General features: G+C 29.6%; 2 protein-coding genes across 2 annotated transcripts in view; one reads left to right on the top strand and one right to left on the bottom strand.

Annotated features, from left to right (window-relative positions):
• Positions 1-2953: 2953 nt before the first annotated feature.
• Positions 2954-23419, bottom strand: part of LOC129918736 (protein real-time) — a 43630-nt gene continuing 23164 nt past the window's right edge. The window contains exons 2-7 of the mRNA XM_055999450.1: positions 6347-7285; positions 6026-6284; positions 5840-5961; positions 3937-4198; positions 3770-3870; positions 2954-3574 (exon numbers count right to left, since the gene is read on the bottom strand). Coding sequence (XP_055855425.1) covers positions 3383-3574; positions 3770-3870; positions 3937-4198; positions 5840-5961; positions 6026-6284; positions 6347-7285 — 1875 coding nt within the window. The 3' untranslated portion in view covers positions 2954-3382. The remainder of the gene's footprint in view (positions 3575-3769; positions 3871-3936; positions 4199-5839; positions 5962-6025; positions 6285-6346; positions 7286-23419) is intronic.
• Positions 21650-22889, top strand: LOC129918739 (peroxisomal membrane protein 11C). Its single transcript, XM_055999453.1, has one exon. The coding sequence runs from the start codon at positions 22029-22031 to the stop codon at positions 22764-22766; it is 738 nt and encodes a 245-aa protein (XP_055855428.1). The 5' UTR covers positions 21650-22028; the 3' UTR covers positions 22767-22889.

Below are 23419 nucleotides of genomic sequence, written 5' to 3'. Positions count from 1 at the left end.
AACCCCTTGCCTAAAAAAATTCGATTTAAAAAAATTTACTCCAAATCCATCAAGTGAGACATCAAAAGAAAGGTCTCTTTAAGCTCTATTCATAACTGTAAACTAAAAGTTAATTGGAGGCCTGGTTTATTTTATTACGGTATTATAGCCCAAAATAAACAATAAACAAGATTTTTTTCAAATTCCTAAAGTTCTTTTTATTTTGCACTATTTATTTAAAAAAAATTAAATTATTTATTTACGAACAAAAAAAACAAAAATTGCATTTGCTGCAAAGCAATTTATTTCAAAAAATGTGTGAGCCGATTTCTTTATTATTCTTGTTAAAGCTCAATAAATTTATCATTTGAGTGTATAACTCGCTTATATACATAAATAACAAATCTAAATTAAATTGATTATGTGAATATTTTCTTATAACTAGTTTATGTGTATTTTACAGGACTAAGGTAACAGGTAGACAATAATTTTTTTTAAACAATAAGTATTAGTTTGCTTTACACTGGTAGTTTCAAATTTCAATTCTCATACAATAGTTAAAATATAGAATCTTTTACTTAAATGTAATTCGATACGATTTTGATGCTATGAAAAAAGAAAAATCAGAAGCAAGACATTCGCGAAAAGATGAGTCTCGCTGTACGCCAAATACAAATTAATGAAAAAATTAACAAATTAAAAAACAAATTTATATCTTTTTCGATTTTAACTTGACCCCAGTTCGTTCTTATGATTGTTGGGGTGGTTCCTGAACAATTTTTCATGCAATAATTATGTAACTACCTATTTTTGTGTTTATTTAGCGTATAATTTTAAGATTTTACAATTATACAATTAGGTTACAATTTATATGTGTATGTGTGTGTATTTTCATTTATTTAATTGACTTTTGCAAAATGTAGGATTTTTTTTTACATCTTTGCAAAATGTATTTTTACATGCTACAGGGTCTTCTTATTCTAGGTTTTTAAAATTTATTATAATTATTTATTATTATTCTTTTAACAACCTTTTGTTTTTTTTAGCATCTTTAAAAAAAATCTACTAAAGCGTTGATTTAATATTTAGCAAACTATCTAATACCTTTAGATCTTAGCTTTATACAAATGGATTTATATTATATAAACATTTGATACAATAGTATATCTAGCCAAAAATGAAACAACATTTAGGACATAAAATATATTATGTTAGAGCACATAAATTGTATAACCAAATAACAGTATTTTTTAATTGTAAAAATTTAATAGTAGAGTTTTATTCGATTGATAATAAGAATAACAATTAATTTGATAGATTAAAAGGCGATTTCAAGTCTTAAATACATATATTTTTTAATTTGTTTTTTAAATAATGTAAAATAAAAAACGAAAATGTGTGAACAATTTTGTTTCAGTGTCTGACAAAACAATTGGGTCATTACCTTTAATGTCTGTATAGAGATGTATGTTGTATAGCTCTATTCTGTTTTCCGGTTCAGGTGATTATTTCTTTAAAGCGGGGCGATTAAAATCAAAACTTCTTGATTTTTGGTGTCAATGTCATGATTGGTGTGCTGTCTGTGGGACGGTGTGTATTTAAAATTTTATCTAACCATTTGTCACACATGCAATCCAATATATGTATGTAGTTCCCGACATATAAATTTAATTCACCCTTTAAAGACTTTTAATAATACACTAATTATTGCATTTGGTTTTTGAAATTAATTTTTGAAACGGAATACATATATGTACTAAATACTAATCAAAGGTATCGTTTGAAGGTTATAAAATGGGTATCAAGAGTTCTGATTCCGGGTTTCGAAAATTATTTATCAACTATGGACGGATAATAATTATAATGATATTAATAGTAAACACAGAAGCACTACCTACAAGATAACGACCAAAAAATTAAATTTTACACCTAAATGGACACCATGGCGTATGTGTAACATTTTATTCAATTGAAAAAAAAAACAAAATTTTACGGCCCGTTTAAAAATTTCTACATCGCTTAGCAAATATTAAACTAGTCGACCTTTAAAATTATAAGGTTGGTCTTTCAATATTTAAAATATGGGCGGTCGGAACAGATTAAGAACTTTGTCGAGAATATTTATGTAGATGTGTGATCGGTAAGATTATTTTGAAGTTGCGTTACCCGTTAGTTAAAGTTCACTTATTGAAGCTTTTATACTAGATGCAAAACGTAAAACTAATCTAGTATTTAAAGCAAAGCTACATTTTACTTACGAGTGAGTCAGCACAAAGTATTTTTATGTGGTTTCATGCACTTCACTCAAAATCCAGATTCTGTACGGGTCAAACGATTGTGGTCCGTTATACACCCATTACGGTGTATTGGTAGGAAGGCCTCCTTTTATAATTAATTTTGTAGGTACCGTTTTATTTATTTTTACTTTTGCTTTATTGAGAAATTATTTGAAGGTATTTGGCCCAGCCTTTAAAGAGCTTCATAAATATATTTTTGTTTTGTTATGGTTTTTTTTTTAAGATGCAAAACCAACATAAATAACTGAAAAGATTTAAATGAAATCAATTAGACAGGAAGGAAATAAAATAGTAACATAATTAATTTAGTAATAAAATCATAAAATTTTATTGTTTTTTTTTGTGTTTTATTTATTTTAGATAAAATTAAACTCTACTTCTTAATTGAATGACATTTTACTACTTAAATATTTAAATCAGTTTTATAATGTGATAAATGATTTTTCTTTTTTTTTTTTTTTTTGCTTGTTAAATACATATTATATCATTATAATTTCTTTAACAATTAAGATAAATTTTATTTATTTATTGTTATAAATCTCAATAAAGTATAAATAGATATATCTTTATATATATTTATTCTCTCTGAAGATTTATTTATATTTCTTTTGTTTTTTCGTTTATTTTCATAACTTCTACAATTTATTTGTTTCTTAAAAATCTCATAAATAAACTCTCTTGTTATTGTATAGTTTTTTTTCGTTTAAATTTTGAATATAAATAAATATTTGCCTAAATTGAATTGAATTTATAATTTATAGAAAATTGTTATAAATATTTTTATATTTTTTAATAAATAATATATTTTTTTTTTTACTCAATAAAAGTATACTTTCGTACAATAATGAATGATTGATTCTTTGCCAAAAGAAAGAAAAAAAATTATAACAAATATATAACACAGAAATAGGAAGAAAAATATTTTATCTTTTCTTATTATTAATTAAACTAATTGTTATTAAATTATTATTGAATTAGTAATTTTATATAAAAAAAAAATAATCGCAAAAAAAATATAAAGAAATAATATTTTTAACTCAACCAATATGATTAGTTGAATGCGACGGCATTGTTGGTGTCAAAGCGTGGCATTCATTTTCTTCATATCATCGAGACTGACACGAACTTGCTGCACTCGATGACGAGAATCCAGATTGAAGGCTTGTCATTGATCCTTTGTAATTTGCTGAACTAAGAATTTCATAGAAATAATTTAGTTGCGCTGGACCATCAACACCAGATGTCGGACTAAACCAATGCAGGACGTATGTGTTGGTTTCAGTTAGTACGTGGGAGCCCTGAAAAAAAAACAATAGTTTAAATAACAATGATAAATAAATATAACATTCATTCGGAAAAGAATAGGAATGTTGGTCAAATTAGAATCTCGAGAATGCATTTCGAAAAGTGAATGTGATTTTAAGATTCATTGTTCTTAAATTGTTAATAGCCCTAAATTATTTGTATGCTACTATAATATTCACCAAACTTACCTGAACACTTTCTTTGTGGCGACAGACAGTGGTTGGTTCTTCTCTATAATAATTTTCACCTTCCACAAAACCAGTAGCATCAAAGAATGATGAGGAAGAGTCTAATTTTAAGACAAATAAATAAAACATTGAAATATGTATATGAAATGTATTAAATTTGATTTTACCATTTTTCTGGGGTAGTTCTTTCGTTGTTCTGTAAAGTGTAAAATGCAAATCACTACGCATCACATCAAAATCCCAAGTTAGAACACTTTTGGGATCTTTGTTTTTAATAACAACTTCATGAATATATCCAGTCTTGAGTTCGACGGTTTTATAGAGATTCTGATGTTCATGGGCTATTGTTCCATCAACTTGGGTTTCTTCTTCTTCGCTGTTCATTTTATATAAAGTTTTTGGAATTAATCCACCTTCATGGATAAGTGTCTATAAGAATGAAAAACAAAATAAATTTATAAAGAATTGATTTAAGATAAATAAACTTGAAGCAACATCTTGTTTTTGATATGCAATTGGGACGAACAAGTGTTAAACGGACAGAACAAACAATAAAAACGAGACAGAGAACTTTTTTTTTTTTTTTTTAAGAAAGAGCTTTAACTTTCACGAGAAATCTTGGCAGTCGATCTAGTAAGAAAGGTCACGTAATTTAAACAACTATGTAGACAGTAAACAATTTGCTGGCTGAGAATTATAGGGTTGTATGTCTGCAGGGATTTCCATAAAACATACAATTTTATAATTCTCGGCCAGCGAATTCCAAACGGAAAATGACGTTTAACAACTTTTTCCAATAGAAGAATAACAAGAAGATAAAAGGAACATGAAAAGTGTGAAGTCAATGAATTGCTTTAGAGGACATTAAATGTAAAGTTTACACGAAAGAGGAGATGAGCCTAAACTAATAAATAAAAATGCTTAACAATAAAAAAGTGAAGAAGATTAATATTCCACCAACGAACAGGAAGTCACGGTGGAAGGTAATCTCGAGCTCTAACCACCCAGCTTAAATAACATCAATTAGCTATAGCGAGGCTAAGAAAAAATAAGACAAGCGGGGGCCATGTGCTTCAGACATAGAATTCAAGTACGTTACACAGTCGATGGAATTTTAGAATGATTTTTGGTTGGTTTGCAGGTAAATCTGTCAATGTATTATTAAAATATGAACCGGTTCCTAACAGAAGTGAATTTATTTGAAAGTTTTACGAAAATCTGTTCTAGGGATAAAGTAGTCAGTGTGCTTGGGTATTGATTCTAATGAATTCAAAATTGCGGAGTGGCCAATTTTATTGTTTCTCAACTAAGAGGGGGTAGGATTATCCCTTTAGATGTGTCTCTAATTATTGAATTAGTAACAATGCTATTCAGCATTGAGAAAGAAAAACAGGTGACAAAGAAAATAGAGAGAGAGAATGGCTAATTTTAGTAAACATAACACCAATTAAAATAGGATGGGTATATTTATTATGTAGACTAAATAACTCGGGACAACTCATACCAACCAACTCAACTCGACACTTTCCTGAATCTAGATAGCCTAATTGGGGTCACCTACTCCCCAGCCGAATAGTCGAGTTGAATTGGCGAAGAAAAGTTGCCCCGAATGGAATTGAGCTTATTTGAACTGCGATAATTCTGATGAAATTGTTTGAAAGTCAAAGAAAATCGCTTTGGTTGAGAATTTGGTAATGAAACTAAGTTTAGTCTGAATAACATATAGTGAGGAAAATAGACTGCTACGTTTGGTTTTTTGTGCATCTCTGATCTTGTATTCTCTACTTGTTTGAGATCATGTGCTTACTATTGACATTTTTTATTTGTGACACATAAATAACTACAAGAATTATAAATTAATTTTTGAAGAACTCAACTCGAATTCACTATTCTTACACAATCACAAGCAGCTAAATAGCATAGCTTAAAATATTTTTGATCAACTTTATCCGAATTCGATGGTGTTTTGTATGACTATTAATAGAAATTGTTATAAAATTCATTATTATAATCAGTCTGGAAACTAAGACTTATAAACAAAAATAAAGAGAATATTTAACTGGAACTCACCTTACAAGGTCCACCCAAGAAGTCTGGTATAATGTCAGATTCAATATATTGTTCTAATCCATCTTTCATATGAATGCAATCGGGACCACCATAGAAAAGAAATTTCGAACGTGTGTTTTCATCTAGGTTAGAAGAAAATTTTAAAGTTAGATTGTACAATTTTGTCATAATGTGTGCAGGAGTTACCAATAAATGCACTAACGATTGTCCACGCAATTGGAAAGACACGTGGGGCACGAACAACTAATACTCTACCCATAGTCTCGGGATAGTGTTGTTCAACAGTTTCGATAATTTTTAAAAGAGCCTTTACTCCCGGCTGCCATAGGTGACGCATTGATAGTCCTTCGAGATCCACCAATATACACCAACTTAGAACAGGTTTTCCCAATTTCTTGGCAGAATCATTGATTTTTTTGATTCCCTGTTCGCAGATATGGATTGACTGGAAGAAAACAAAAAAACTTGAAAGGGATTTTTCTACAATGAACTGAAATGAAAACTTACCAACTTTAAGAGTCCTTCAGTTCCGATGGACTTCAGAAGACCCTTAACATCCATATGACCAAGTCGAAGAATATAAATTGGACGGCCATTTTTATCTTTATGATGCCATCCTCCAGGAAAATGATTCACAACTACCGACGGAACCTTATATTCCTTCGACAGATTATCAATATTATTGTCAGCACGCCATTTCAATGAATCCTTTAGAGAATTAAGAGCTTTTTCCACATGGAAATCACGTGCCCTTAGAAACCGTAATAAAGTCTGATAGCTTGGAATCTTTTCGATACCTTCGATGTCTGCAACTAATTTTCTCAGCTCTAACAATTTAGACTCTTGCATTGGTGACAATTGTCCCAAGTATTTCGCAATAAAATCTCCATCCAACATAATTTCATGATTAATTGGCGATGTTGGTTCTTTTGATACCGGCGATGCAGGTGCATCGAGAGGTGGTTGCCAACGTTCCACATGTGTAATTCCTTCATTCTTCAATTCCTCAATAAAATACTCAATAATTTCTTTGCCCTTCAAGGTTGTCTGTGTATATTGCTTCATGCCCATTTTTTCCATTGAATTTTCAAATCCAAAGAAATTTGTAATGTTCAGGGTTGCTGTTTGATCGAAACATGTCCAATCGGGATTTTCCGGATGGGCATAGTAGCGACATCTTTCGAAAATTTCAATACGCGATGAGAAACTTTCATTGACTGCTTCAATGCTCAGTGTCCTATTGGCCATGTCTAAGAAATTTGTTTGCAAAAAATATACTACTTCGACACCGATTAGTTTTTTAAATAAATATGGGGCGTCAACGGCCAATTTGCAGCGGCGACTTGATTCACGTCGGGCGCCATTGTCGAAAATTTCATCCTTTACAAGTTGACAATCTAGAACGACGGGCATTTGTGGGCATTTTGGAAAACGTTTTTCGTAGGCCTGTAAATAGAAAAAAGATTTATAGATATCGAGTAAAAATAATGATATGTAGAATAAAAGAGGGAAAGAGAATTAGGTTTTACGGAAGACTTTAACAGTTTTGAAGATGTTAGGCATTCCGGCCGTGGTTAAATTTTTTCTAATCAAGTTAAGAAGGTCTTGATTTTGGTTAGCACGGGCGGAATAGTTTTTTATTTATTTTTTTTAAAGGAATAAGGAAATAGTAAGAGGAAAGAAGGGCACAGAAAAGATATATCTTATAAGAAATGTCAGAACAGAACACAAATCATTCGAATATGTCTTAGCTTGTTTTGTAGGTTCAGAAAATCCTGCCCGAAAGTATTTTATTGAACAGCAATCAGAACGGTTGGGACAAGGAAAAACTTTACTGAACAAGTGAACAAGGCATCACGCAGAGACGTAATAGGTTTGAGAACCTAAGTAAGCAAGTAATGAACGATACGTATCTACCCCGATCTACGTATTTTTACAGAAAGTTTTTTCGTAAGTAAAGGCTTTGAGTCTGTATCGTTTTCAAAATGTCAGGGAAATAGAGATTTAACAGCTTTATTCTGCTATATGATTTACATAAAAGTCTAAACTATGTAGTAAGCGTTTAAATGAAGGTCAAATTTAAATTAAACAGTGCGAAAAATAAGGCTGTAAGTGTCCTTTTTATTCAAATTTTTAATTCCTATATTAAGATGCAATTAGAAAAGTAATTTAATAATTGTAACTTCGCCAGAAATACGCTAAAGAATCCTTCATTTATGCAATTTATATTATCCTTATTTCACAGAAATAAAAAAAATAATTTATTTTACTCATACAAGTTAACAATAGTAAATTAATTATAATGATTCATGCAAGGACATAATCAAATTATACTATACACTATTAGACTATTTATCAATTTCAAATCCAATAAAGTCTCTCAAACGGAGACACCTATGTCCTTGAAGAACTTCGACCTCGAAATCGTATGCTCCTTACGTTAATTATTAAAAACACTCTATCGATTTTTTCATTCTTCTTTAGTTTCCCCGTAAGTGAAATAGTGATTATACGGACAATTTTAAAGACGTTAGAATTATTTATGGAATGAAATTCCTCTGCAGGGTGTCAATAGTTTTTTTTTGGATATAGGTACCTTCTGAATGTGGAATCTCAAGATTATTTCTTAAACAAAAAAAAAAAATATATTATAAATATTTTCTAAAATTTTGAATTCTGTTTAATTTTGAAGTCTGAAATTAATTCTTATTTTATACTCTGCAACAAAACTCTTCAATATTTGGTAATAAACAGAAACACTCTGTACTGAAGAAGACACGAGGCATAACCTCTTGGAATGTCCATGTCCTATGGCAAAGGTGTGCCTCAGGAACTTTTTTCCCAACTAACTTGTTGTTGAGGATAGTTTTACAAAAAATCTTTCTACTTTCAACATTCAACTGTTGAGTATATCTAATTAAATTGTTTTGAAGTGGACGACGACTACAACAATCCAGATGGTTGTTGTTCTCATAGAATTCTTAAGTCACAAGTAGTAATAGTGTCCTTTGCATTGTTGTATATTTTTTAAAGTGGATTTTAAAGAAGTTCGTGCATTGGGGGTATAATTTAATAAGAGGCGGTGAATACTAAATGATGGAGTTTGTCTATTGGAATTGAAGATGGTTTTTGCAATTGGTTAAATTTGTTTATACTGGACACAATAAGAAAATTAGGAATTATAAGTGGTGTTTATGTTTTGCTTTCATTAATGGAATGAAGAAGTACTGAACAGCACTTACAATCTAATGTTAACATAAAATTCTGTTCAAAGTTACCCTGGTCACAAAAAAAGATTTATTCCATGACGTCTATTTTTGCTATAAAGTCTCAAAAACTTATTTTGAATGAAATGCTTTCTGCTGTTTGATCTAAAATATTTATTTTTCCGCAATATTTTGCTTTACTTTATCCAAATCGGGAGTCGAAAACTGGAATTTAACTCAAATCTGCTTCAAAAAACCATTCGAAATTTTAACCACTAAGATTATGAGATATCATAAATTTCAATTACAAATATCTTTTAGAAAAAAAAAAACATATTTAGGACGATAAAATATAGCTTTTTGAGATTGCATAAGAGATTTTGGAAAACAAAATTTAACGGTGATGTAATTCAACGCCAAAAGTACCAAAAAATGCTTTTTTGACCTGTTAACCGTCTGTCGGCACAGGGGTGCGAATTTGGCAGGACAAAAATAAAAAGTGGTCACAAAAAAGTGTTATTATAAGGGTGAAAATACATTTTTTGGAATTGTGAATACAATATTCGAATTCCTCGGAAAATTCTACATCAATTTCATATATGATTCTTTATAAAATAGTGACACCGAAAAAAGTTCTAGCGACATAAAAAGGTATAAACCAAATTTCGCAAAAAAAGAGGTGTGCCTACAGAGGGTTAATATTTAAATTTTTAGAAAACGTGACGTGCCAGTAATATTTTGACCTCAATAAGAAGGTTTCTTATTTTTTCGTAAACGACTTAATGGATATTGACCAAATTTTGCAGTTTTGAGTTCAAATTTTTTTTAACGAAATTCTGCTCACACAAACCTATTTATAAATTTCTGTTTTAGAAAAATTCTGCTTTTCAAAATTTATTGAAAAAAAAAAAAATAATTCTGTTCGGTTTTTATTACCATTGAATAATTACAAATAGAAGTGACACCATTGAATAATTACAAATAGAAGTGACACCGCAAATTACTCATGCGACTATAAGAGTACCGCAAGATAGATGAACTACAGGTTTGCGCCTCAACTATCATGTATTTTCGAGTTGAGTTTTAACTAATAATTTTTTTTAAACCTTCAGAAAAAAATTAATAATTATTATTATACATTTCAAAGAGCTTATATTGATATACATAAGTTCTCCTATTTGGAAAAGTCATATTAGTCTAGAGAACAAGGACGATGCCTTTTACTCCTACTGGCCTAGGTTCGAATACCGGTAAAATTTGAAATTGTTTTTTTTTTTTTTTTTTTGCGGAGATTTTTTTGACAAATTTAATTAATTTTTATTCTAGTAATAAAAAAAAAAAAAAAAAACAATCTCAATTTCCCGTCAGATTCGAACCTAGGTAGGTAAACTTAACAGACATTCACCTTATCCTCTAGGCTATCTCCACTTTTTGAAATAGGAAAACTTTTATCTATATGTATAAGCTCTTTAGGATTTGATTTTGGGTTGCTGGATTTGCTTTTGGATTGTTAGCTTTGCTTTTGGATTGTTGGATTTGCTTTTTTAATTCAACGCACGATACTAGCGACGACAATTTTACAGCGGAAGTTTCCCTGGGTGTCCACTTCTATTTGTAATTATTCAATGGTAAAAGTGAAAGTTTTTTTTTTTAAAGGTATAAGAAAGTTTGTTTTTATCGTTGTGTCCTAAATAAATAAAAATGAGGAAACACCTTAAGTTGTATAACTACATATTAGTTGAATGTTTTTAGTATAATTGTGACCTCCTGTGTCTTATAAAATAAATTTTAACTAAGGGAACCGAATTAAAAATATATGAAGAATTAAATTATATAACCGTTTTTAATTAAAAAAAGGCATAAGATTTCATTTTTATGGGAAGGAAATATTTCACACCCACCTTTTATAATTATTGTTTATTTCAATTAAAAAAAGGTGTAATTATTTCTATTTAATTTGACCCCACAGTGATTAATTGTGTTTTTTAAGTGACATTAAAACCATTTATTGTATAAGCACAAAGAAAAATAGCAGCAATTATTTTCTACTTCATAAAAGCTTTGTTATTTTATTTCTAAAAAATGCAAATAAAATAATTAAAAAGATAGAAATTCAAGAAATATCAAAAACATTCAAATTAAAAAAACTAAGTACCAATCATATAACAAATTAGGTAAAATATTTAAGTACTAGACTAATTAATGCTAGAAAATGTATTTCTTTGCTTGTGCTCATTTACAAAAAAAAAAAAAATATCAATCTATCACCAAATCACCATTCATTTTAAAATATTCCATTCAGGATAAATTAAAAAATATAGCAACAACAGAATAATAAAGTATAGAATATTCTCAATACCGCAACTGCCGGCCGGCAGACACTCTCAGAAAAACAGATACAAATTATCACTCATACGCCCCGTGTTTATTATTTTTTTTTCCAAAACACATTCTATGTTTGTTTGTTTGGTTATAGAATGAAGCAGTAGGTATTTATCGCACATTCACAATTTGCTTAAAATTAATTTTGATCGCCACAAGGTCATTAAGGTGGGCAAAAAAATTTATATTTTGTTTTCATAAGTTAAGCATTCTCCACACAGCCGACGATTATATCGATAAATTTCAATATGAATTTGTTTAACAACAAAAAAAAAAAACTGACAATTTAGTTTTTTTGTTCAGTCAGTTCAATTGTATATACTTTGTTGTTAAGTATGTTTAAACTGTCATGAACCTTTATGACAAAAAAAAAAAAATTGGGAACAGCAAAGTCAATTGTATAAAGTTTTCAAGTTGTGAAATTGTATAGGAATTTTTTCTTTATTCATAGCATTTTGCTGACATTAGTTTTCAAATTGACTAAAATTGAATTTGTATCTTTTTTGTTATTTTTGTACCGGATGCAACTAAAGTATCTTTTGCAATTTAAACAAAAAGGACGTTGGATTAGAATTGTTGTAGGTGATGGTGGTATAGAAAATATAGAGCAAATAATAATAATAATAATATTAAATTATCAACTTTGTCAGCATACAACAAAAGCATCTAAATTATGGTCAACCGTTCAGTAATTTAGTCACAACTCGTGTTGCCTATTGTCACACTAATTCTCTATCATCATTCTGTCGCTTGCTTGGCAAAACATACATAAATTCAATTATATATATTTTTTGTTATTATGGAGGAGAGCAAAGTTCGCAGTAGACACAAAAATATATCTGCCATTTGACAGGCTCGCAACAATGTGCGTATCAGTTTTGTATTGCCAATTTGACAGGGTCGGACAAGGCCATTTTTAATCCTAAAAGAGTTTTGATAACTTTCGTTCAGACTAAGTTTCATAAAAATCAATAAAAATTCAAGACAAAAAATTTCTGTTTGGCAACTGAACATTAAAGTAGTGGCGCTTATTTTCAAAATGTTGGAATTTTTTCCATAACAGCTCCCATCAGAGCACTTTTTTTTATGTGGTAGTTAAAATAGGAAATACGGAACCCGCAGGCCTTGAAGTAGTAAATCCTACCCTTTATTAGCAATTTACTAGATATAGGAGCTTGCACACAGTTTAAGCTTTGTCGTGTTTTCTATCTATTTTTTTTTTTTTTTATATTTCAAGTTCGAAGTGGTGTATAGAAAGTATCAAAATACACACACCTTGTCCAGACTTTAAGGGTCATTCAAGGATATTTCGATTTATATCAACATGAATATACATATAGTTAACTGAGATACTATAACATAAAATAAAAGTATCTCGATGGAATTTTTTATTTCTTTTTTAGTTCAAGGTTATTTAAGGCATTTAAATTGATTTACGAAACATAATGTGAAATACTTTTTTTTGTATCTTATAAAACTCAAGGAAAATATTTTCTTTCAAGCAACAACAACTGCTAATGGTTCTATCTAAAAAATATAATATCTTTTTCTTTCTTTTTTAAAATCTTCTTCACAATAATTATTTTATTATTGTCATGGAAAGTAATTACGATTGCTATTCTTAAGTTAATGCAAATTTAATAGAAAAGTACTATACAGTCAATGCTCTTTATGCTGAAATGCCTGAAGACAATTGAATTTTTCAAAAGAAAAAAAAAAAGTCTGCTAAATTCGAAATTATTTTCATCCGAAAATTATGCTGAAAAACAAAAAATTTTTGAAAGTGTTAAAAAAAAAAAAAACAAAAAAGTGACAAATTTTATCTTTACCTGGATTAATTAAAAAAAAAAACTATGGATGCATGTAAAATATTTAAAGGCTTTTAATTTGTTTGTTTGTGTTTTTTTTTTTTTAAGGAATTTTATCATCGTGTTAATACAAACTTATTAACTGATTCAAAATATTTAAACATACTTTTTAAGGTTAAAATTCAATAAAGAGCGTTTTGACTGTGTATTTAATTTTTTTTTGTCTTTTCAAGGCTGTTTTTGGTTTCATTTATTATTTTAGAAAAGAAATTACTTTATCCTTAGGCATTTTATTTAATGAGCAAATAAAAAGTTGTAATGGATTTAAAACTGAAGAATATAATCAATAATTGTAATTAGACTTTCTGGAATAGAAGGAAATAGGTTAGCACATTTATGGTGAAAAATGGATGGTTCACTAATTATTCTATGATTTTTAAACTCTAAGAGTTTTTATTTAATTTATAATAATTACTCTATGATTTTTAAAGTCAAGTATGTAGTTCTAATAGTAGTAGTTCTAATACCTCTAACCCAGAAAAGTCTATTTTTCAGGAGAGCCAAAAAACTAAGTATGAAATGTATGAGAATCAATACAAATGATATGGTTTTGAATAAGCGTAGCTCTGACAATATCGATGTTAGGCAAACAGGGTCTTTTCTATTACATCCGGATTTTTTTTTCAACAATATAATTGCATCATTAGTCCAAAATCGCTGTTTTGTGGGTTGCGAGGTATTAGAACTACAGCGACGATATGTATTTTCCATAAATCGCCATTGTGATATTGTATCAATATTCGTCTCAAATTATGAATAACATGCAAAAATATCGAAATGTCGCACACTGGTAAAAAGGGACTTTTTAGGTGGACATTACTCATAAACTGCATTAATATTGTAAATTATCTTCTTCAAGTGCTGAGTTTATGTTTATTAACTGTAGAGGACTATTTTCTGCAGATTTTAATAATAATTATTAGTTAGTTTTTACATTTCACTTTTACTCGAAATAGAATTGAAACATGTATTTGAAAATTATCTTATTGATTTTATTTATTTTCGAAGTTATAACTTATAACTAATAAAAAAAATCTAATGCGATCAGTGAACTCATTTACTTTGCTTCTGCTTCGATATCAGCTGAAATGGTTTCGAATAGTTTTCGAAAAAAATTAACAAAATTGATCGAAAAATCTATTTTAATCGAATTTTCATTTTCTATTTAATTTTAATTGATTTCTGACACCTATTGTGCACTCAATCCAACTCCAACTGGCTTTCGATTTTTATCTTTGACCATAAAATTAATGTTCTTCATGAATATGCTTCAAATAAATGTACAAGACAAAAAAATGTGAGAATAGATAATTTTTGAAATTCTTAAAGACTATAGGTAGGTTTGTTGAAAAGGTATATATGAAGGTACTTATATTTCTTAAATAGAAATAAATAAAAATATTAAATTGGTTAAAAATTGACGAATCTGTAGTTTTATTTTCAATGTCGAAGTGAAGTCAAAATCGTGCTTTTTGAAATCATTTCGAATGCTTGAAAACAATATTGATTTGAGAAAAATTAAGTGAGGTATATACCAAAAGTTATGTATTTCTAATTCGTCTTAATAATTGAATCGTTTATTTTCAAAACATGATAAGTCCACTTTTTTCAAAATTCGTTTTTTTAAATGAATATGTTCTTGGGGTATAACCACACCTGCCTTCAAAATATGAACCATCTACTCAGTCTATATTCGATTTTACAGCTAAGCGAAAAATTAAACACGTTATCTTAAAAAAATATGCATTATTTTCAAAGTCCTGGAATCATCTTTTGCTTGGAAAAGACTGCTCTGTTAAGCTAGAGAAACTGCCTCAAATGAAATAAATTGGGTGGTTTCATAGTTGTCAATCATTCCTTATAACTGTGTAAAGTCCAGTTTGTCTCTAAATTGCCTTCAAATTTCAACCAAATGTCCACCTAGATGGAGCATTTTTACCACTGTGTGTCGTCTGTCAGGTGTTTGGGCACAGGTAAAACGTCTGTCATGGATTATTTTTGTAATCTGGGAGACGAAAGCGCGGCGTAAGGATCTAACTAATTTTAAGTGGTTACCCTCACTAAATCAATTTTCAGAAAAATGGTACTTTTGTGCACTTTTTCACTGTAAAAGCGCCGATATTATGTATGCTGCCAGACGATCGTTTTGGTCATATCGCCATGATTGGGAGCAGCATTAATATGAATCAATACCTCTCGCGTAAATAATCTGCTGTCAGCCCTTAGACTAGGTAGTATATCGTTCGAAAAAAAAAAATGGTTTGACATTAAATTTGAAGCAAAACAATTTGTTTATTCAGTAAATTTCAGTCTCTTGTCAAAGTTAACGATCTAAACTACAAGAATATGAAAAAAAAGACCATAAAACTATTTTTTTCTATTTTTCTTTGAAAAAAATGTATGCATGATAAAAGGTTTTATGTGTGTTTATTCTTTCTGGGACGAAAACGATTCTAGGGAATCCTAAAAACTTTGGATCAGAATCAAATGGCAGGAGAAAAGTATAAATAGGTACTCTTGTTCTCAATGCACTTTTATTCAATCAAAATTAATTTATTTCAAAATATTTTGGCAAAGTAAAATCCATTAAAATTTGGAAAAAAAAATCCACATTCAAAAAACAAATTGAAAATCATATTTATTTCTGACCTAAATCTGTCTGCTTCAGTTTTTTTTTCAATTTTGACCGTTTTTCTACAATTTTCTAAAAACAACACATGAGTTTTTATAAGTCATAATACTTAAGTTTTTTTAAATACATTTTTAACCTTAACCATACTTAGCCTTGAACAAAAGAAAAAATGTGTTTCTCATTTGCAATATAAACACACACAAAACCGTCCAAAAACACCTTGGTGCGAATAAACAAACAAATTTGAAAAACCCAATTTACGCCCACGAATTGTATATTTTTGTTTGTTTTGCATCAAAAACAATCTAAAATAGCCTTTCGAATAAAAATCTTTAAAAAGAACGACCATAAATCGAATTCGATTAATCTATATCAACGCCTCTCGAAAACATTTTCAAAAGCAATCACCTCTGTAGGGCATCTATATTTTACACCCGCTATTTGTAGAATGTTTGCAAAAATATATACTGTACCTACATATATCAATTGATGTTTTGCAATGTATTTGTTGTTTTGCCATTGCGCCACAGCTGACTGATTTTTGTGTTTATTATTTTTTTTTTTTTGTATAGTTTAGTTTATATACGTTGAAAGAGAATGGCACACTCGTGAACTGGACCCCTCAGGTTTGAATGCCAAATTGAAATAAAACAAATCAATTCAGATTTTCCTTAGTGCATCAGAGAATTTTGGCCAAATGGACATTTTGCTTACAGATTTGGTTGCCAAAATTTGAAACCAATTATAAGAAAAAAAAAATTGCATAGATATAATTTGGTAATTGGTCAAGAATATATTAATTCGTAGACATACATATGCAAGATACCATTTTCGTTTGGGAAATATGAGCGATAAAGTGCGCAACAACTGACCATTTGAATATTATTTTATCATATTTTTAACCTTGACTGTTTGAAAAAAGAATTAAGGTTTGGGTGATTTTTTTGTTTAAATAATTATGTCAGGCACCGATAAGATTTGTATATCAAAATGACGTACCTATCTATATTAGAGAATAGGGCCCAATTTATTGACTCTCCATTAAACTAAAATCGCCATTAAAAAAGGGAATTTTAAAATTAATGGAGTTTTAAATTAAAAGTTTCCATTAAAAGTAAAGACTTGAACTAAAGCAGAGTGAATTAAATAAATTTTTAATTATGGAAACTTAAATACGTCAATAGTTTAACAAAGCTTTTAACTAAAACGACGTATTTCAAAATTTAATGGAGGCTCAATAAATTGGCCCTAAATCAAAAATATATTTTTTGTAATTTTTCAACAGTAATTTTGTATTAAATATTGGCTAACTACTAGATTTTTGGGGTAGTTCTAAAGTGAAAAACTTATGATAAAAGTAATCAAATATAAAATGTCAGTACTATTATTTTTAAGAAGTTGCTTTAATTTTATTTTTTTATAGGACTGATATCTTAAAAATAAATCAAGCACCCTGTTTCTTATCGATTGTTAAAAACAACCTCTCCGAATATTTACAAGAATAATTTTATTTTCCTGTTTGTCGCTAACAGAAGACAGAACAAACTTCTTTACTTTAATAATGTTTTCCAACATGCCAAAATAATAACCTTCATTAAGTTAATTGCCCGAAATTATAGTTTAAGCTAGTATTTCTAGTTTATCTTTTAATATTTGGGAGTTTGAGTAGTTTGTTGAGTGTAAACAACATTTCTAACCTGTATCTCTCTCTCAAAGAATAGGTACAATAAATTTTATATTGACAACACTGTTTAGCATAATTTTCTAGTTGAATGAGAAACTCGCACAATTCGTTAGAATCCAATCTTGCCAAGCCCCAGGAAATACGACTTTACTCTGAGTGAAAAGCTTGAGTGAAATGTTTATCACTTCCTCTAGTATACTTGACTACTTTCAAACAAAATCATCTGATCAATACAATTTATTTGAAAACAAACAAAAATTCTTACTGCATGTAAAGTAGGTATATTTTAAATTTAAAAGTTCAGAAAAAAAAAACAATTAAAAATACTTCCGTCACTTAAGATAAAAAAAGTACCGCCAATTATCACGTGGTTGATATATTCAATTAAAAAAAACTAATAAACAAAAATAAAATGTAAACAATAAACGAATAAAATTTTACTCAAAAAGTTTACTCTTGTTGAGAAATAAAAGGCAGAGTTTCTGCATACCTACCAAACTCATTAACAAAATTGTTGAATATAAAAATAGAGTTTCTGCATACCTACCATAATGAATTAAAAAATATCAAAAGTCTTAAAAATATCCGAAACTGTTCTGATTTGAGATATTTCATTTTTCAAATATGGTATTTCAAGGTTCAACCAGAATTGAGGTCATGAGAGCCATAGTGAGTTTATTAATTTATAAAATATTATTTAAAAAAAACTATTATTTATCACAACTGTTGCCGCCAGCATAAAAGATCACGATTTAAATTTTAATTTTAACTTAAATTTTTACTTGTTGTTTTTTAAGTGTTTTTCAATATTAAGTTTTTGTTCTCAAAATATTATTATAAAACTTCTTCTGAACTGAAAATCTTTAATTTTTCTCAACGGAAATAAATATTATATTACATACAAATTTGGATCTAAATATTATAAATAGGTATTGGAATACTTCGAACTCAAGGTAAAATATGAGCTATCGAAACATGGTCCTTCGAGCCGGATGCTATGAACGAATTCTCTATCTTGTGGATAAATAGAGTTTTAAATGAATTTTTTGAAAAATGAAAAAATGGAAAATTGCATTTTGATCATTATGTATTTATTTATTATTATTACTATTTTTTTATCAAGAATATGTGCAAAATGAATCAAGATGAGGGTGAATTCAGGAACTATATATATTTAGACGGAAATGGAAATGGCAGCCAAAGCGGCGCAGGTATGGAAAATAAAATGTTGTTTAGAGTTAAATTCGGAGTTTGAAAGTTCCAATTCGTGTTTTCGTTGCGCTGACGAAGCTTGAATTTGGAATTTCAAGTCTGAAAATCGAGAAAGTAAAGAGCTTTATGGATTATGGATTAGATCGTTTGGTGTTGCGCTGACACCATTCGATTTCAGATACAAATATTTTAGTGAAAGTGCGTTTGCTAAAAGTTTTTTTTTTGTATGCTGTTGTGCATAATGAGCTTGATGGATTATTGATTGTTTCGTGTTGCGCTGACACAATTTGATTTCAGGCGAAAATTTTTAGTGAAAGTGCGTTTGCTAAAAATCTTATGCTGTTGTGGTAATAATTTCCTATTTTCAAGTGAAAGTGCGTTCATACAGAAAATTTTGGAAATTATTTATGCCTTTAATTAAGTTATTGTTGCGCTTACAATAAACTATTTTTTCTTGTTTCTAGAGAATTTATATTAGTTAATTTCTTATATATTGCTATCAAGTTGCCTTCAAAAGAGCAGATTGCAATGCTGTAAGTTTTTGGAAGTTTTTGTTTATTACTAACTTTTCTTTTAAAGGTTCGTCAAGAGCAATTGCATTACATAGGTTTCTTCAGTTATGCAGTAAGAGGGCGAAAAACTACAGGAAAACTAGGCCGATTTAGTTATGCGCTTCAGATGTCATCCAGTTGCTGTCACTGCAGACATTAAAAAAAATGTATTTGCAGGTGCGTATCAATTATAAGCAATGGGACCTGCAACGAATGTTTTGGCGACCATATGCACAGTGGTTCCGTTTGGGTTGTCCTCAGCACCACATTGTGCGGTACGCGCAATGATTCAAGGTGCCCGAGAAGCAAAAGCACAATATCCATTAGGTGCAGAAGTGGAAGCACACGATTTTTATATAGATAATTGTCTTACCGGTGCAGACACTGATGCAGACGCTCGCCAGTTTAGTAAGGACATTTAATTAGACCGCAAAACTTCAATATGTGAACACTACATTATGGGCTAACTCTCAAATCGTATTAGCCTGGCTTTAAAAAGATTCTGCAACGCTTAAGATTTTTTTAATAATCGAATTCAGGAAATTCAGCAGCTCACAGCAGATACGGAGTTGTGTTACATCTCATCGATTGACAATCCGGTTGATCAATTAAGCCGAGGAACTTCCGTTGCTCAGCTGCGTGATTCAAGACTTTGTTTTATAATAATATTTTGAGAACAAAAACTTAATACATATTGAAAAACACTTAAAAAACAACAAGTAAAAATTTAAGTTAAAATTAAAATTTAAATCGTGATCTTTTATGCTGGCGGCAACAACAACAAATATGAGTATTTTTGGGAACAGTGACATAAATGATGAACAGTTATAATCTTTTCAAAAAATAAGAGAATAATATTATTGTAAGTTCATTTATTAGTTTTCGTCTTTAAAAAAATGTATTAAAATCAGTTATCCACTATGGATCTCACGGCCACAATTTTGAATGTAAGCCCAAAGTTTGGAATTTTCAGTATAAATTATAAATATGTACCTAATTTGAAAAAAAAAGTAAAATTTTTTTGTCACTTAGTGATTTTTTGATTTTAACCAAAAGTAACACAAAATTTGAAAGCTGTGTTTTCTAAAAGTTCCTCGATCCAAAAAGCAAGTACACGTTTCTAAGTGTCTATCTGTACGTTTTAAATTAAAGAAAAAAAAAAGTAAATAACACAATAAAAGGTTTGAAAGAGTGTTTTACTGATTTGGCATTTTTTGTACCTTATTTTCAAATTTTCTTTTTTTTTTTCATTGAATATTAACCTAAAATCCAAAATCTTTTTTTTTTTTCATTGAATATAGGTAAACCTAAAATCCAAGATCGAACACTTTTTTGACATCAATTTAGCTAATTTTTAGCGTATATACTGTTTTAAAAGGATGTAAATGCTTATTCTGTCCGCCATTTAAAATAATAAAAAGTTGGCAATTTTTTCGTATTCCCCTTATAATAGGTATGCTTCAGTGTTTGAAATTTCATAACTTTTCGTCAAGCAATGGCCGTGCAAATGATTTTTGACACCAAAAAGCACAAAAGGCACCACCACATTTTAAGATATCTCCGGCAGTAAAAAAGATATTGCAAAGATTTAAACAGGAAAATAGTTCTTATAGAAACCGTTATGATTTATATTTAAAAAAAAAATTTTCAAATTAAGACATAACATCAAAAGTGGTATAAAAAACGTTTTTTTTTTGCATTTTCTAACGGCAATATTTCCAAAACGGGAGCTGATAAGATATTTTTGACTTCAGATTCGAGTTCAAAACACCCAAAACCTTCAGAAAAGTATATTTTGGCTCATGTCGGGAAGATCAAAAACGATTTTTTCGAACTTTCTAACGGTAATATTTCAAAAACGGGAGCTGATAGGATATTTCTGACTTCAGATTCGAAGTCATCAGCACATCCAAAAACTTATAGAAAAGTATATCATAGTCTCGGCACCAAAAAAAAAAAATTAAATTTTGTAGACCAGAGTAATTTTTAAAATTTGTTTAAAAACGTTAACAATTTTCGAATGTTTTTACAAAAGACTTTAAACCCAATGTAAATAAAAAAAATATAAAAAAACATTCGAGAAAAGGTTATCTTAAAAATCAAAATATTATTTTTTCAATTTAAAATATATAATTTAAAATTTCAAAATACTACCACGGCAACCCTAACAACAAAACAATACCATGTGTATTGTGTATCACGTATTCTTCATGCCAGTGCAAAAAGAAAGAAAGAAATATAAAAATAAAAACTTTGAGTGAAAATTCCAAAGTGGTTTGACAATCGCATTCACGTTCGAGTGGAGTGGAGAGTTCGACCTTTGTAGCTATTCAGTGTGAATTGAGAAAAGTGAGTGCCTCCTCGCTCGTAAACATTGCTCTTGCCTGGCATGTAGCTGCTACTCTACCTACCTTCGTATAGTTTGTTGTAAACGGGTTTTTGTCGTTTTTAAAAGTTGAATACGTGGTGTACAATAGCCAAACTACTACCTTCCTAACCTACGTAGACGAAAGTGCATTAATTTAAATTATCTATATCTTAGATAGTTTATATTTTTCACACGACTTATCGAGACGACAATATACATTTTAGTCAGTGCGTGTTTTCTTGTCTAAAGATATTGAGCTAAAAAACATTGCTCCATCAGAATAAGAATGGCAGCCTCAGCTGAATTATTTTGCGACTTGATTGCCAGCCACAGTGGACGCGATAAAGTTATGAAAGTACTATGCTACACTGCTAAAGTACTATCCACTCCCAATTCAACAATTAAAATCGACAATGCCAAAAAATTCTATATATTCAGTTCGAGGATATCACAAGCTAGGGCGACTCTACGTCTCGTCGATGACTTGCCAACCATTCTCTACGCCCTTGAATACGGTCTGGGGCGACACGAGAAAAACCGATTCGACGCACTTCTCGGTGTGCTGACTAACATCGTTGACATTTTGTTCTTCCCCGTTGACAAGATATGTTGGCTGTCAGATCATAATATTTTGCAGCTGGATGAGACGAAGAAGTCCAAATGGGACGTCATCAATTCCGTATTCTGGAGTTTGTCGGTGTTCCTTAACCTGTCAAGAGTGCTGCGTGACTATCATGAGAAGCACATTGCTGGGGCTCTTCTAATGAAGGAACGTGCAGTTGGCAATGTTACGAATGATGATGCCGAAATGGCAAGGAAGAGGTATGAACAACAACGTATCATGGAATCGATTACTGTTTTGCGAATGAGCTTGGATTTGGTACATGCTGTGAGTTCGCTGCCAAAAGGGTATCTCTGGGGTGGGGAAATCAAGAGTTGGAAGGTGGGTGTAATAGGTTCGTTGTCAGGGTTATTGGGTATTTATCAGTATGTTGTTAAAATTAAGAAATCCAAAAAGCATTAATTTTTTAAAATTTGTTTTCTGTTATAATTGTTTTGTCTTTATTTTTTAATAAAAATACAATATTTCTTCCTCTTTATTTTTTAAATAAAATAAAAAAGTAAATTATAAAACAAAAAATGCGAATTGAATTTGTTTTATTTTGAGTGGAACAGGATGTTGTTATTAAACTCTATTTGCAATCTTTTTGGAGTGAGTGCAATTTGACTATTTACATTCTCTCACAGCCTCCAAGCAAGTTCCAATCGTAACGATGGGTCACGTGAAATATAAACAATACAACAAACTGATGGGTGTAGGTGGTTGTGTGTATTGTTCGTACCACGATGCGACGTAACAAATTTATCACGCTTTATTAACTACATCGCGGTAAACGTTTGCAAGTAAGGGGAGAGTAAAAGCTATTATGTTAAATGACTATTGTACACTGAAACGAATTTCAGGGTTATTTTTATAACATTTTTATCATAAAAGCGGTGTCTGAAAGAAAAATTTGATTAAATATTTACCCAAATTGTTTAATTATGCATGGGTTTTATGATTGTAAATGTTTGCGTCTAGACTTTATGTTAAGTAGGTAAGTAATCTTGCTAATTAAAAAATATAAATCCTTAAGATTTTATTTTTAGAAAAAAAAAAAAGATTAAAAAAATAAA

This window comes from Episyrphus balteatus, chromosome 4 (genome assembly GCF_945859705.1).
Source record: "Episyrphus balteatus chromosome 4, idEpiBalt1.1, whole genome shotgun sequence".
Taxonomy (NCBI): domain Eukaryota; kingdom Metazoa; phylum Arthropoda; class Insecta; order Diptera; family Syrphidae; genus Episyrphus; species Episyrphus balteatus.
Note: the sequence above shows the minus strand (reverse complement) of the source record. Positions and strands in the feature narration are given on the sequence as shown.